The sequence below is a fragment of the Lonchura striata genome, chromosome 3 (assembly GCF_050655825.1).
Source record: "Lonchura striata isolate lonStrDom1 chromosome 3, ASM5065582v1, whole genome shotgun sequence".
NCBI classification, from domain to species: domain Eukaryota; kingdom Metazoa; phylum Chordata; class Aves; order Passeriformes; family Estrildidae; genus Lonchura; species Lonchura striata.
In genome coordinates, this window is record NC_140705.1 from 10090195 (window position 1) to 10105554 (window position 15360).

The window sequence follows — 15360 nt, forward strand, 5'->3', positions numbered from 1 at the left end:
AATGTAGGCTTTCTGTTGTAAATTTTCCCCTTTGGACAGTTGTATACAAAGAAATAAAATTTATATTTGCTTCTGTAGCATAGTAGTTGAATGTTGATGGGAGTGAAAGTTAAAAATGCATACTGCTATAAGCAGTAATAGAAACACTAGCTTTATATACTAAAAACCAGTATGCAATTCTAAGATTCTGTTGCAGTTTAGTATTTTCAGTAATCCAGTTAAAAACCATTGTAGAGTAGAATTTTGAAATCATACTGTTGTGTTGATTAAGTTTTAATTTTTCCATGTTAATGGAGCCATTTAAACAACTCTTTCTTCTTGCAGGTACCCTAATGAGCTAATTCTTTAGTAGGCATTTTTTCAGTGCCTTTAGTTCGGTGAATTAGTTAAATACATCAAGTTCTTCATGAGCTGCAACTCAACAAGGAGCCTTCATTTCAGTGACATCAATTTTATGTTCCACTGTGGGGAAGCTGTTGGTGTTTAGGTGAAGGAAGTTGGAACACACATAGAAACAATTCCTTGTTTAAGGAATGGCGATAGTTGGGGCTTAAAATTTCTACCCTCCCCAGTTCCACTGGATTGTTGAGATGTGTGCACAAATGTCTTTCCTCTGTGAGAAAAAAAGGATTCTTAGGATCAGAAAGGCAGGCAGAAGTAGGAGGTATCTGCAGTGCCTTGTGTCCATGCTCTCCTGCAAATAAGTTTTCCTACCAGCTTGTTGTTTAGGTAGGTTGTGAGGTCTGCTCAGACTGGGATCAGCAGCCTATAGCTGGGATTGAAAAGTGGCAGTTCTTCACAAATACAGGCTGAGAGCCCAGAAACGTGGCAGATTGAGAGGTTTGTGTGACTCCACAGGTCCTGTCTTGGACTTCTAAACTTTGGAGAAGCCTCTGCTTTGTATGAAGTGCTGACTTGAGTAGTTACATGAAAATTTTCTTTTTAAAATGCAGCCTCTTCTCATGTGCTTATTAATAGAAAACTATCAAAAAATATTTGGAAGGAGGGACATAGTTTGATGTGCCTTGCTTGCTGAGTCAGTGTTGGATAAAGTATGTGAACCCGACTGACTGGGGAAACACTGGGTGATGATGCTTTGTTTGCTGCAGTTTCTGCAGTTGTCTCCTTCCATTACAATTCCTATATCAAATTATGATTCTTGGGAAGTAAGATTAGTATTCACATGTGACTGTTTAAAAGCTAGGTATCTGACTTTAACTATCTGGTTAAATTTTTTCCTGATTGTCAGTGAAGAGAGATTTTTGTCTCTAGCAAGTGGTTTATTTCATCTGGCTGATTCACACACTAGATGACTTGTCTGCTAGAGATTTCATTGCAAGACTAGTTTAACTTTTAGATAGTTAAGTTGGGCAAGATAAATTCCATTTTGAATAATCCCTTCTGTGTAAGGATAGATAGACACATATGAGATAAATCTCCTTGGAGTCTTTAGATCCAACAAAACAAAGCTTTTAGGCCTTGGGATTAGTAAGAAAGGACTGATGAGAAGACATAAAAGTGTTGTTTTCTGTAATTATGTACCTGGTCTTAAGAGCTTCCAAGGTACAAGCAGTTCTGATTTTAACAGATAGGCTGTGTGATTTGGGTGGTGTGAATGTGATGATGCTTGCTAAGAATGTTGGCTGTAATGAAACTCTGTTTGTTACTGCAGCAGGCGTATTCTCCGCAGGCTTGGCTCCAGCTGCTTTTGTGCCAAACCCATATATTATCAGCGCTGCTCCTCCAGGGACTGACCCGTACACCGCAGCTGGATTAGCTGCAGCAGCTACCCTAGCAGGTAACTGAACACTGAGAAGTGTCTGTCTTGATAATTCAACTGAACAAAAAGAGAAAAAAAGTCTAATCTGTCCTGGTTATCTCTGCAAATGTAGTTCTAGGAAGGAGAGACTTGTAAAAAAAATGAATACTGCGGTTTGGAAAATTCTTACTACAATAGAAAAGATTAGAAAGGTTTATTATATATGGATTCCAAGTTTCTCTTGCCAGTGGACTTTAAAAAATTTAGGGCTTTTTTTCTGTCCTAAAAGTGTTTATCCTTAGTAAGGTCAATCTGACTTTGACAATATTTATTATTTTCAAAAGATGTGACACTTAGCCTCTCCTTGTATATTTTTACTCAGTGCATTAATTTTCTAATTCCAGATTTTCTCATTCCCAGTGGGCATGAGAATAAAGATGGTCTCCAGCATGCTAAAAGGCCCAGATAACAGAGAAACACAGGAAAATATCTTAAAAAGTTACTAGATATCACTGTGATACAACATAACTGAATATTCAAGTCCCAGGTAGTGCTCAGACTTGAGCATAACATTAAAAAAAAAAAACTCCCTTGTTTCCATATGGTGTTTCACAGGGAAGGCAGTAGAAAAAAACTAAAAGACATACATAAATAATGGTTTATATGTACAACCCCATGATACAGAGAGATTATTCTACAGGTTCTTTATCAATCGACTGGAAGAGTTAAGTGTGCCCACTTTGAAGAGCATCATGTATATGCAGGGGAGGCACAAGCAATAGTGTTTATAAGCAAGGTCATCATACAGAAAGGAGGAATTGCAGATTATCAAAGTCTCAAGTACATCACTATCAGGAGGATAAATTTTGTTCATACTGTGATGTTCTGAAATTATTTTTTCGTCCAACCATGAAAACTGATGTTGAATGTTCTTTGGTACCCAGACTCTGAATGCTTTAAGGTTTTTCTTTGTCATATGAGTCTCACAAGGGTTTTAATTTTTTCATAGAGAAGATATGACTTGGTGTGAATTTTTAAAATTAGCCTATTTGTATTCACGTGTCATTTTAGCTAATGTGGGAATTCTTTCTTTTTAATACTGATTTCTCTTACGAAAATGAGAAGATGGATCAATGAGGGATGCTGCAAACAGTATGTTAAGCAACTGCACTAGATGGAATAATGATGCTTTCTGGTTTTAGGTCCTGCTGTGGTTCCACCTCAGTATTATGGTGTTCCATGGGGGGTGTATCCAGCCAATTTATTCCAGCAGCAAGCTGCAGCAGCAAATACCACAGCAAATCAGCAAGCAGCTTCTCAGGCACAGCAGGGACAGCAACCGGTATGTTCAGCATGAAAAGCAGAGGTGCCTCACCTTAACATTCCAGTGTGTAAGGGTCAGATGCTGGAAAACTTTACATAATTCAGATGTTACATTTTATTGTATTATAAATGAATGTTGAAGGCTCTCAATTTCCATACTCATTGTCACTATCTCACACCATGTTAAAGTTATTTTACAGTCTTGTTTCTTAAGACATTAAGCATTAAAAATGGTTCCTTTCTTCCATTTGCTGTGCTGTTATGTGTATAGGTGATGCTTCCTGTGTAGTAAATTAATGTAAAGTTTAATCTAGGAAACTGACATAAGGCGATGAAAATATACATTCTGGCAATTTTAGTAGGACATTGTTTCTTTTATGCTTGAGAAAAAACTAATCTATGTTTTTGTAAATTAGCTGGAAGTTTGAATTTTACACATTTTTTGTCCCTTCAAAAAGTAGGGAAATAAATGTATTACCCATAGTTTTGTTGCTTCACAGGAAGGAAGGATTGCCCAGCTTATTTTTCTGTGACATTAATTGTATTGCAGCATCACCATGTGCCATATGGTGTTTTGCTTTGATGAAGCAAGTGTGAGCAATTGTTACAAGAACTTGTTGAAAATTCAGTTTCTTTTAAGTATTTCTTTAAAAATGCTAATTTTCTGTTGTTACTCTGGATACATTTTTTAACTATTGTATGAATTTTCAGTAGAAATGAATGGCAGTTTTGACAAAGGAAAACCCCAAATTTTACAATAATTTTTCACTTGAATGAATGTAAACATTTCAAAATTTTTATCATCAATATGGTTAATTTCAATTCCATTCTTAGAAATGTTATGCAAGAAGTCTGAGATACCATGTAATTCCAGGGGTTTCATCACTGTTTTTATGTTCAGGTAGATATTTTTCTACTGATTGTTTTTATCAGTGACCTGCATTGGTAACTGAATGTATATTGTCTCTGCAGTTTCTTTTGTTTTCTCTATAAAATTAATATCAATTTATGCAAATAACATATACAGTTCTTTGTGGGGATATATTGTGAGTTGTATTTCTCCCTTATTTTGGACCTGAAGAAGTTGATTTTAACCAAGAGAAATAGGGTAGTTGCAAGAATTTAGATTGCTTTTCCGTCAGATTCCCGGAGATTTGCTGTCAGAACATAATGAAATATGCCTGCGTTGCATGGTGATGGAGTGTTATGTGAATGTTTAAAACTTAGTGGGTGCATTATTTACAACATTGTTGGCAGTGGAGTGTTAATTATGTAGACAAGTTACTACAAGTGCTGAAATGTTCCGATTTACATCATGCAGTTGCCTGGAAATAATGTAAGCAAATGTGTTTATCAGGGAAGGTCAGGTACTCAGGTAATAAATAATGTAGGTTGTAAAATGTATCACTCTTACAGATTTTCTTCCTTCCTTTATACTCATTACCATTGATGGAACATACTTGAGTCCTGATGTCCAAAGCAGGGCAGATATTTTATGGTCGTGTTTATCAACAAAATAGTATATACCTTTTATTCTTTATATGCATATATTCTGGAAACCAGTGAGATGCAGGATTTCCAAAGTGAAAAGCAGGGCTGAGAGGCATCAGATACTCAAAGCAACTGTTCTAGGCCTTTGTTAGCACATAATAGATTGGCTTCCTTACCCTTTAAGGAAGGAGTGTTGTGTCTGCCTTTTCCAGGTCCTGCGAGCTGGAGCAACTCAGCGCCCGCTCACTCCCAACCAGGGGCAGCAAGGGCAGCAGGCAGAGTCACTTGCAGCAGCTGCAGCAGCAAATCCAGCTTTGGCTTTTGGTCAGGGTCTTGCTACAGGCATGCCAGGTATGTATGTTACCAGTGGATTAAGAGACTCACAGAAAGTAAGAGTATTGGTGTTATTAGGTAATGGATTAACAAAGTCCTGTTCCATCTATGATAAGCTGCTTAGAATTGAGTTTTATAGCTTTGTGTTATTCAGTTGGTTTAAAATACTGGCACAGTATTTTTAGAGCACAAGAAACTCCTCTTGCATTTGTTATTTGGAGCATTTTCTCGGTATTTGCTGTTACAAATGTATGCACAAGAAATATCATTGATTTTTGCAAGGTAATTTCATATATAGTGAAGCAACTACAAGCTGTCTTAAAAATTCTTTTGTTCTCTGGTTCCTCTGCAACAGGAAGTATTAAGTTTTGTTAGAATAACTTTTATTTGGGACTTAATAATATCTAAAGTCCAGAATCCAAAATTAAGACATTTTTTTTTAATTACTGCTTGATTATATCTGAAGATCGTAAAATCCTTGGAAGCACTCCAAAGGTTGGAGCCTTCGATTCTTTTAGTGTGCATGGCTTCTGACTTCCTGAAGAATGGTTTGTGTGTTACGGAGTGATTAGCTTGAAGTTCTGCATCTAAGTGTTGGGTAGTTACCTGAGCAAGAGCAATTTCAGTGTACTTGGGTATTCTTCAGTATGAAAGTTAAGGTTCTTACATAGTTAAGTTCGACAATGTTGATCCATTCCTTGGACCTGTACAAGTTCTCTCCTTGGTCGACACCACTGTGAGATACCCTGCGGCCTCAAGCCAGAGTTATTTGCTGCATGCTCTGGGGCTGCATTGTGCACTTGGCCTCCCTTGAGCACATTTTAGGTTTTAGCTGCAGAGCAGACTGCCTATTGTGTTTTTCCCATCTGTTTTCTTTTGTAACTGTAATTTCTATTTCTTCTCATACAGTAGTTATCTTCAGCTTTTAGCATCTTTCTCCTAAAAATTAACCATCTTTGCACAAGCCTCAAAGGCTTGGCTATGACTTTTTTTTTTTTTTTTTTTTTTTTTTTTTTTTGAGTGGGTGTGTGGTGTACATTTGTTTATAGTTACTTACTAGTTCTTACTTTGCATCTGGAGAAGTAGCTGTCTTAACTCAAGACTAGTTTGTAAAGCCTATAAATACCTCCCCCCTCCCAGGTAGATGATTAAAAGTAATACTGAGTTTAATAACCTCAGTAGTGCAAGAGCCTGTCCTTTGAAGAAGGTACTTGAAGACTTTTTTTCTCTTCCACAAGCTCCAAAAGGTTTTCTGTGAGGGCAAGAGCCTTTTTATTCAGTTTCTATTGTAGGTTCTTGCTTTATCCTGTCTGATGCTGCAAGCCTGGATGGCCAGAGAGGAACTTTATTCTTTTGAATATATTTCAGACTGTTGAGTAATAGGAATTGTGTGCAACTGACTTAAGCTTTATCAACCACACTATTACAGGGAATAGAGCCCAAAATATAAAGACATTTTTTCAGGCATCATCAGATGGGTTTGTAGTGACTCATAGGAGTAGTGGTGATTCCTCTTTTTAGGGTAAGAAGAATATAGAATGAGGAAGTGAATACACGCCTTTATATGTGGGAATCTTGTTACTGGGTTTGGTGTCTGTATTTGAGACAGATGCTTGGGCTCCATTTATAAGCAAAGAGAAATAAGAACTTGATTTGTCTGCCTCTGTTTTAGTTTCCTGATTTAGGATAAAATTAGTTTGGCTCCAGAGATGCATTTTTCTATTACCTTACTATAAAATTGAATCAAGATGACTAAATAATATCTAGATACCAAAATGTGATTCAGTGAATCCCAGACAACAACCACTGAGCAACACATGTAATGTAATAAACAAGATTTCATGTGGAATTCATGTTTCAGTGGACTAGGATGTTTTACGAGAAAGTGAAAGTCTAACTTGAGTTTCAAGCATTTAAACACTCTTTATAGAGAGAATATTTATAGTCTGGCTTCACTGTGAACTAGCAAGTCAGAGTATATTGTTCAGCTTGTCCATGCTGCTGTCCTGGTATTTGAGCTGCTTTCTCCTTGTCACAGCCTTTGTGTCAGATGAAATTGATAAAAATGTTATCCCAACTATTCAATGGCTTTATTTTTAAATTTGGTATTTCAAGTGTTTCTTTGTTAACTGTTTAGGAAGGTGTCTGTGTCACTTAAGATACCTATCTCATTCTACATGCAGAGAGAAAGTGCTTGAAATCCAAGCTACTTTTCACATAATGCCACTGTTAAGTCTCCTTTCAGAAAATCATAGAATGATAGAATGGTTTGGGTTGGAAGGGACCTTATAGATAATCTCGTTGTAACCCCTTGCCGTGGACAGGGAACCTTCCACTAGACCATGTTTCTCAGAGCCCCATCCACCCTGGTCTGGAAGACCTTCGGGGTGAGGTGCCAACAGCAATCTGGGCAATCTGTTCCAGTGCCTCACCACCCACACAGTAAAGTTTGTTCCTAATATCCAATGCAAAGCTGCCCTCTTTCAGTTGGAAGCCATTCCCTCTTGTTCTATCACTTCATGCCCTTGTAAAAAGTCTCCAGCCTTCCTGTAGGCCGCTCTGGGTAATGGAAGGCTGATAAAAGGTAAAACTTAAAATTCTTTTTTAAAACCACTTAATGTGAAATGCATTTTGCATTGAAGTTACACAATACCATTTTAAATTCTTCCTGTCCTAGTTGAGCAAGTCATTCAGTAACAAAGATTCTTCAAAACCAGAGTGTTTCCTTCCTAATATATGTGCAAGAAAGTATCAGAGGATATTCCCACATTCATAGGGCAATTAGTATACATTCTGCTTATGAATAAAACCAGTCCTCATCAGAGGCAACTTCCAGACTTGGCTTAATCATCCAAAGTCAGGAGTCTACTTGAGACTTCAGCTGTCTTAAGGAGTCCAGTGGAGATCTCCCTTGTGCAGTTGCTGTAAAGAGACTGCAGAGCTTCTCAGCTTACCCTAAAATAGATGTCTATAACAGCAGGTCAGCCAGATCCCACCAGAGGCTCCACTGACTGTGCTGACTAGGTCAGATACAACTTCGTTTTTTATGGAGCTCACACAGTAAAGGTGTCATGGTGCATCTTGCTTGCAGGTAGACATGTGAAGTGAGTAGTCTAGGAAATAACGCCCAGGTATAAAGCATTAAAATCAACAATTTCTGTCAGTTGGCATAGCATTTTTTTGTTTTATTGCCTAGAGGATTTTGAAGTGTGACATTGCAGTGGGTAGTATGAAATAGAATTCAAATTTCACTGTGGCAGATAGACAGCATAGGCAAGGTACAGTGATTATAGAAAGGATAAATGGGTTACTGGCTGGATAGTGAGTTCTGGATTTGATTTGTGAGAGAATGTGCAGAGATAAGGCTGAGCATGTTTTCATCAGTACAAGCAAAAGGTTATAGGGGTTCAGGTTTTGGACAGAGTTGGAGAGGGGAGAGGATGGCATTTTTAAAGGAGCAGATAATTGAGTTGGTAGTAAGGAGTGTTACATCTGTTAAACTGTGTGTAGAGAGAAGTGGCAAACTGGCATATACTTGGATGTCATCTCTGAGGGAAGTTGCACTACTAGATGGGTAAGGGCAGTACTAAGGATGAGCTGCATGAGCCAAGAGAAATTTCACTTCCTCTCATTCTTTAGGTGTATTCAAAGTTTGTGAGATAAGAATCAGGAAATTTTTCAGAGTCTGTGGTTTCTGGAGACATTTAGAAATTATTTCAGCCAAACACTATAGTTATAAACTAAATTGTTTACTTTCACATTCTCTGCTGATCCAGAGACAGTAAGTGTAGATAGAGCAATTAAACTCTAAAGTAAAGGTGTGATTAAGAACTGATTAGGAAACAGCATGTTTCAGTTTTCTGACTGCATGGGAACACCACAGTGAACTTGAATCTGAAGGCACTGAAGTGAGATTGATAATTGTTAGTTTTGAGGGGAAATAGCACAGCCACAGGGAGAGATGATGATGTGATGGAAGGTAATAAAAACTGAAACAGGAAGAGAGAATTGGAGAGGAGATCTGCCAAGTCACCACCTTATCCCTGATAAGAGAGAAGGCAGGGGAAGATTTCTATATTTGTGCTCAGGTTTCTGGGATGAAGCACAATTTGTGGAATAGTGGAAAGGAGAAGATCTAAGTTTTGCTGTGAGAGCTCTTCTTCAGTTATTTAATCTGATGTTAGATGGTCTCTGAAATTTTATTTTTGCTATCAAAGCAAAAAATTTTATATTTCTGAGGCTGCAGATGCACTTAGCAATGTTTTAGCAATTTCACAAACTGTCAGTCCTATGTTGCTTTGTTGTGGTAGATTTAAGTAGAAAGCTGAGGCCTGTTTTGGTTCAGAATGTATTTCAAGAAATTGGAAAGAGATGAACCCATCAGTTTTTATTCATAGCTTGAACCTTCTGTGACAGTATCTAGATGCTATTGACCTAGCTTATCATTACTTATTTAAAATGTACTGTCTGTGGGTGGATCACAGGTTCATATAATGTCAGAGAAGTGTCTGGAGGGCTTGGGCATCTTGTAATGTAAAGAGCAAGTGCAAATTGCTTCCATTTTTTAAATTTAGCAGTTACATGAGTAAATTATTTTAGAAAATCTAATATTAATATATTAAACTACATCAGTATTTATTTCAGTAAATTTAATTTATGCAAAGTGTAAGTTATCTTCCCTTCCCCCCTTCAGGTATTTTGCATTGGAAAATAATCTTGTTAACATTGTGGGCTTGAAGTCATAAAAATCTGTATATTATTTTCAGATGAGCAGAAGGGTGTAAACATTAAATCAGTGGGCGGTTTCTGCAGTTATACTTAAACAGTTACAGCATTATCCATGGTTTTGTGAATTTGAAGAGGGTAGGTGGGCAGAGTAAATACTGGTGAGCATTAGCCAGTTCTGAGTTCAGAAAAAGTGGTTTTATATGATAACAGCAGGAACAAACAAAACGTGTTGTTATCAGTTGAACCTGCTACGAGTAAAAGCAGAAATTATGTGGGTACCAGTAATTAAACATTGCTAATGTGTGCAGGAACATGTGTTATTATAATTAGCTTTCATACTATGCCACTAATCTAATATTTTGTGTTATCTGCAGAACTACAGTAAAACAGACAACAATTTGTCACCTTTCCCTACCTTGGGAATGTAGCAACCTTTCTTACTGGTGAAGGGGTAGAGCAAAGCACATTTTTGTAGGTGGAAGAGGCAGTGGCACCTCTAGCAAAGTATTTCTAACTAGTTCAAGTGTAAGAGCCTGTTTTGTTTGGTTTTAACTAGCCAAATTTTCAGACAAATTACGTGGAGGACAACTGTCTTCTTGTGCTGTTGGTGAGAAAGAGAAGGTAGATGTGCCTGGAATGCAAAGCAAGTAGTGAGCAGTGAGAACAGACAGTTTTAGAATTATAGCAGTGATGATTTTTTATAACCAGCATAATGCATTCACCTCCAGAACTGTGAATTGAACCTAAAGATCTGGATTTTCATTGCTCCTCTCCTGTTCAGTGCTACCTGAGTCTCCTTCATATCTTCATATTTTCTTAGTGTGTGAGAATTTGGACCTGTGTATCCAGCTTTCCTACAGTGCACTGTAACCACCAGGCCAGAAGGGAGATGATGTTTCCAGCTCTTTTTTGGACTGTGTCTAGGCAGAGGAGATTACAGAGATGTTTTTGAAATTGAGGAGGAGAAAATACGACTTGGAAGGCTGATGATTGGGGTACTTACCTTAAATCAGAGATCCAGTTACATTCAAGTCCATACGCATTTCAGAGAGAAATCTGCTAGACCTAGTTCTGAACATACAAACCAACTGATGGGAACTGCTGACTTAAAATAGAATGCAAAATCTTTGTTCTTACATGTACAAAAATAGATGTGGGACTTTTGCAATCTTGTCGTTTTTCTTAATAGTGTGTATTTGAACATGGGAGGAATATTGTTTCATAAGAATAGTCTACCTATCAATTAGAAGTTGTTATATTTTAAATATCAGCACCCTTTCTTAGATTATCGTAGCTTGTCTTCCATTTTTGAGGGATTCTTATTCCAATTCATTTCTCTTGCTCTTGTTCTAAATAAAGGTATTTTTTTGCTTGGCTTTCTTTTGTCTCTTTTGCTTTTCTTTGTTCATACATTGTATCCTGTATTTCTTCCTACTGCTTGCTTTTCTCCTTTTTCAACTCCCCCTCCATTTCTTCACCAGTTCCAATTCTTAACTGTCAATGGAATGAAGTGTTATGCTTGGATTGCAGTCTTTTTTATTCCTGTGAAACTGGCTGGTCCAAGGTACTCCTGCACACACAGCATTCCTTTCCTAATGTGTTTTTTACAGATGGACTTTTAAGTGTTGGTAGGGAATGTGTGGAATTGCCAGACTAGCATTTAGCTCAGCCTTTTAATTGTGCACATCTCAAGAGCTTCTCCATTGACAAAGGAGTACAAGAGAAGTGTATTGGTTTTTTAACTGCTGAAAGAAATTGATTTGATAATGATCCAAACACTGCCAGTTGTGTTGAACCTATACCTTCTCAATATGTTAGAAACTTTAACCTTGACAGTAAGTTCAACTTTGGACAACTAATTTTAGCAGTTATTGTAGTTGTAAAAAATTACCTGAAGCATTTCTAAATCGGATTTTGTTCAGTTTTTTATGGTCTTTACTGCTTTTTCTTTGATGTCCAGTGTGGCAGAAAATGCAGTTTGTGGTTAGAATATTTCAAGGAGAGAGGAAATGCTGCCTGTATGAAGCTATCTGTACCACTGATCCTTGTCCTCTGTGTTGTGTAGGTTACCAAGTGCTGGCTCCCACTGCCTATTATGATCAGACCGGTGCCTTAGTAGTAGGCCCTGGAGCAAGAACTGGCCTTGGTGCACCGGTCAGATTGGTGGCCTCAACTCCTGTTCTAATCAGTTCTGCAGCAGCACAAGCAGGTAAATATTTAATCCTGCGCAGAGGTTTCTTTCACTTCTCTACTGAATCTTAACAGTAATGTTGATTAGTATTTGACATCATTGTTTTCTGTGCATCAGTGAAGTTTCCTAGTTGTGAAGGATATCCTGTGCATGCTTGCTTTTTTTTTTCTGTCTTTTGTTCTTACTCACAGATGGGGTTTTCCATTTTTAATTGGAATTTACAGTCCTATTCCCATCATATACAGGCATGTTTCTGCAAATGTTACTTGTCAGATAGGAACATCTTCTCCTTCCTCTGCCCATGCATTATAACATGCACTTCTCATCAGTTCCCTAAATGGTGTCCTCTAGGAAGCATCATTTCATTGCTTCGGCCTGGCAGAAGATGGACTGCTCTGGAACCTTGCTATGCTTTTCTCATTAAACTTATTTTCTCCTGAAAAATGTGGCAAGGAGAAAGCTATGTGTAGAATGGAAAGTAAAAGAAGAGAATTAGTTATATCAAAACTCTCCAGATTCCTTTTTTTTTACCAGTTGTCAGATCTAGTATTACTTTACTGAACCATTTATTGCATTTGTTGAATTAAAATCTAGAATATTAACCCTGGATTAATTAACTTGATCTGTTCAGAAAATTAGATTTTAAGTTAATCTATCAGCTTCTTCGTCTATGCAGAACTCACTTCTGACAGTAGCTGAAGATGTCTTTGAATGACTCTTAGCTGCAATTCTGCCACTGCTACTTTGGATATAAAAAGTTCAGTAAACAGTAATGTCTTATGTTAAAATTCCCTCAATTACATTAACAATTCTGCAGCCTTGACCCTAAAACATGTGCTGTCTTCACCTTTTTCCTTGAGTAATTAAGATTGTGTAATACTATTAAGTCTCTTAGTCCTTTAATATGTGAATTGCTGCTTGTTTTAAGAGGGCTTCAAGAAAATACATTTTAGTTCTGAATGATCCATTTTCAGTCAGAAATGTTTGAGAGAGTAATTATGATTGAAAACATGTGTTTTACAGCTGCAGCTGCTTCAGCTGGAGGAACAGCAAACAATCTCGCGGGAGCCACGAACGGTCTATTTCGGCCACTTGGTGCCCAGCCACAGCAACAGCAACAGCAAACAAATAGTAGCCTACAATCCAATTCATTTTATGGCAGTAACTCTTTGACCAATAACTCCCAGAGCAGTTCCCTTTTTTCACATGGTCCTGGCCAACCAGGAAGCACATCTCTTGGCTTTGGAAGTAGCAGCTCTTTAGGAGCAGCTATCGGCTCTGCACTTGGTGGATTTGGCTCATCAGGTAGGTTGTTAATATAGTGAGGACATTCTGTGAGACTTTTGTGCTAAGCAAAAAAATATATCTGTATCAGGCATCATATATATACAAATATATTTCTAAAAAGAATACAAAAATAGGTTATTTAAGTTTAAAACAAATTATAGGGGAATAAAAAATTTTTCAATTCACTTGGGTTCTGTATAGAAGATGGATTTTTGAATAATATCCTGTAGTCACAGGTATCTCCAAAATACTATTCCATACCGATCTGTGTACTCTGCCCCAGAAGTTTGTTACTGTTTTTCAGTAAGCTGCTTTTGTTTTAAAGGAAGCCTTCATTCTGTGGTTAAAGTAACAGTTGATGATAGTAAAGATACACATTCTTATGTTTTAGTAATCATGCAAGAAAAATTCCTAATTTTATATTTAATAAATCATACAGTATATGACTTTCTAAATTTGATCTAATATCAAAGTGCTTGCTTCTATAACATTTTTAAAGGATTTATAAAACAAAAATACCTAATACCCAGGAATAGGCCTTGTTAGCTCTAGCAGGTTTAATCTTAGATATAGTTAAGCCTAAATAGTTCTGTGCATTTCTGGGGCCTTTAATTATTTCAACAGATACTACTAAATATTACCAACCTGTTTGTAGTAAAAAAAAAAAAAAAAAAGGCATTTTGTCACATTTCTGCCCTAAAGCACAAATTTCAAATTCACACAGTTTTAAAACATGCAAGGTAGGTTTTTCTTATATTTCAGATTCAGTTTTAGTGAGGCAAGATAAACATTTTTTAAGAGTATTTCCTTTTGCTATTAATCTTAAGTTTACAGCACTGAATTGCTTCTTGTTACTAATATTATTTTAATGAAATCAGGGGAGCATGTTTGATTTTGCATATCTTGTAGATGGGTAGAAACTGGGGGAATATTATGCACGCTAACAGTATTCTTTGCAAAATTGAGGAAAATCGGCGCTGAAGCCAGTAATTTTTAAATAATTACAAACTGGCCTCATATATGGGAGAGAAAAAACAGAAGGAAAAGCACACTCTTCAGTGTTAAGTCATGGTAGTTGTTATTTGGTGACTGTGTGACTAGTGGCATCAAATATATTGCATACCAACACAGAGTTTTTTTCTCAGTGTTATTTTTCATAAAATAATCAGAAAAATGTTTTACTTTAACAAAACTAATGCTAGGAAGACCAAAATCAGGTTTTTACACTCATCCTGTCCAGCATTTGATTTGAAAGAGGAGACCAAAACATCCCATGTTCAATTAAAAAAAAACTTGAGGCTATTCAGTAGTGTAGGTTTTCTTAATTTTTCCTTAATTTACAGCAAGTAAATTTTATTTACAAAATTGTGCTCGCCAATATAATGTAATAGAACTTGTCCTAAGCTATTTGTAAGGTTTCAGTGAACCCTTAGCAGCTGTGTTTCACTCTAGGTGCAATTTCATTAGTGGTAGATAGTCATAATTTATATATATATATATTTAATACAGTGCAATTATTTAAGTTCTCTAGATAGAATAGATTTAAGTCATAGTTTTTATCCTGCGCTACCTTAAGAACCTCCATAGAACACAAATTTTAGTTGTGTATCTACTTTAAAAAATCAGCATAGCTTTTCCTGGCACAGGAGATTAAGCCTTTTTCTTTTACCAAAGGTCAGTTACAGAGCTTTGTCCAAAGCCCTCAGCACAGAGAGCACATGCTGAAATCTTGCAGCAGTATCCAGGGTGATTTAATTAGCATGGTAGTTTGCACAGGGAAGCAGGAACCCCATACTTTTGCAGTTTTAGAAGTGCTGATGAAAGGTGCTATCTGAACCTGAAATATTTTTAGTAGTATTATTAGAGTAAAAGTATATTGAAAGTGCTCTTCTGCCAAGTATAAATTGTACTTGCACTAATAGCCACTTTAAAAATGCTTCCTAGTTATTTTTTTATTTTTTAGAGTTCTGGCCTGTATGTATATATGAATTGAATTACACAGATAAGCGCTTAAACAAGTGGTATTCATGTATATGGAGATGAATTGAAAGTTTAATTTTTTATGTGCCACAGTTTCAGCTTCTTTTTAACTCCCATCAGTGTCTTGAAAATGTTGAATTTCAGTTAAAATATAGCCATGAAAACTGATAGATGGCAGAACACATTTTGCCCTTATGGTTTCAGTTTTTGCAGGGGGCAAAAATAGCCGCAAAAAATGCAAAGGTGAGCATGTTCTAGCTTGAATGAC

The 15360-nt window shown here is 36.7% G+C and overlaps 1 protein-coding gene across 18 annotated transcripts in view; it reads left to right on the forward strand.

Annotated features, from left to right (window-relative positions):
* PUM2 (pumilio RNA binding family member 2) overlaps nucleotides 1-15360 on the forward strand; it is a 73993-nt gene that overhangs the window by 39138 nt on the left and 19495 nt on the right. For 13 of the 18 annotated variants that reach the window (XM_085574495.1, XM_085574497.1, XM_021525344.3 and 10 more), the window contains 5 exons: nucleotides 1673-1798; nucleotides 2962-3101; nucleotides 4786-4924; nucleotides 11700-11843; nucleotides 12849-13130. In XM_085574495.1, the coding sequence (XP_085430621.1) occupies nucleotides 1673-1798; nucleotides 2962-3101; nucleotides 4786-4924; nucleotides 11700-11843; nucleotides 12849-13130 (831 nt within the window). The remainder of the gene's footprint in view (nucleotides 1-1672; nucleotides 1799-2961; nucleotides 3102-4785; nucleotides 4925-11699; nucleotides 11844-12848; nucleotides 13131-15360) is intronic. The other 5 variants (XM_021525340.4, XM_021525342.4, XM_085574498.1 and 2 more) reach the window with 2 other exon arrangements.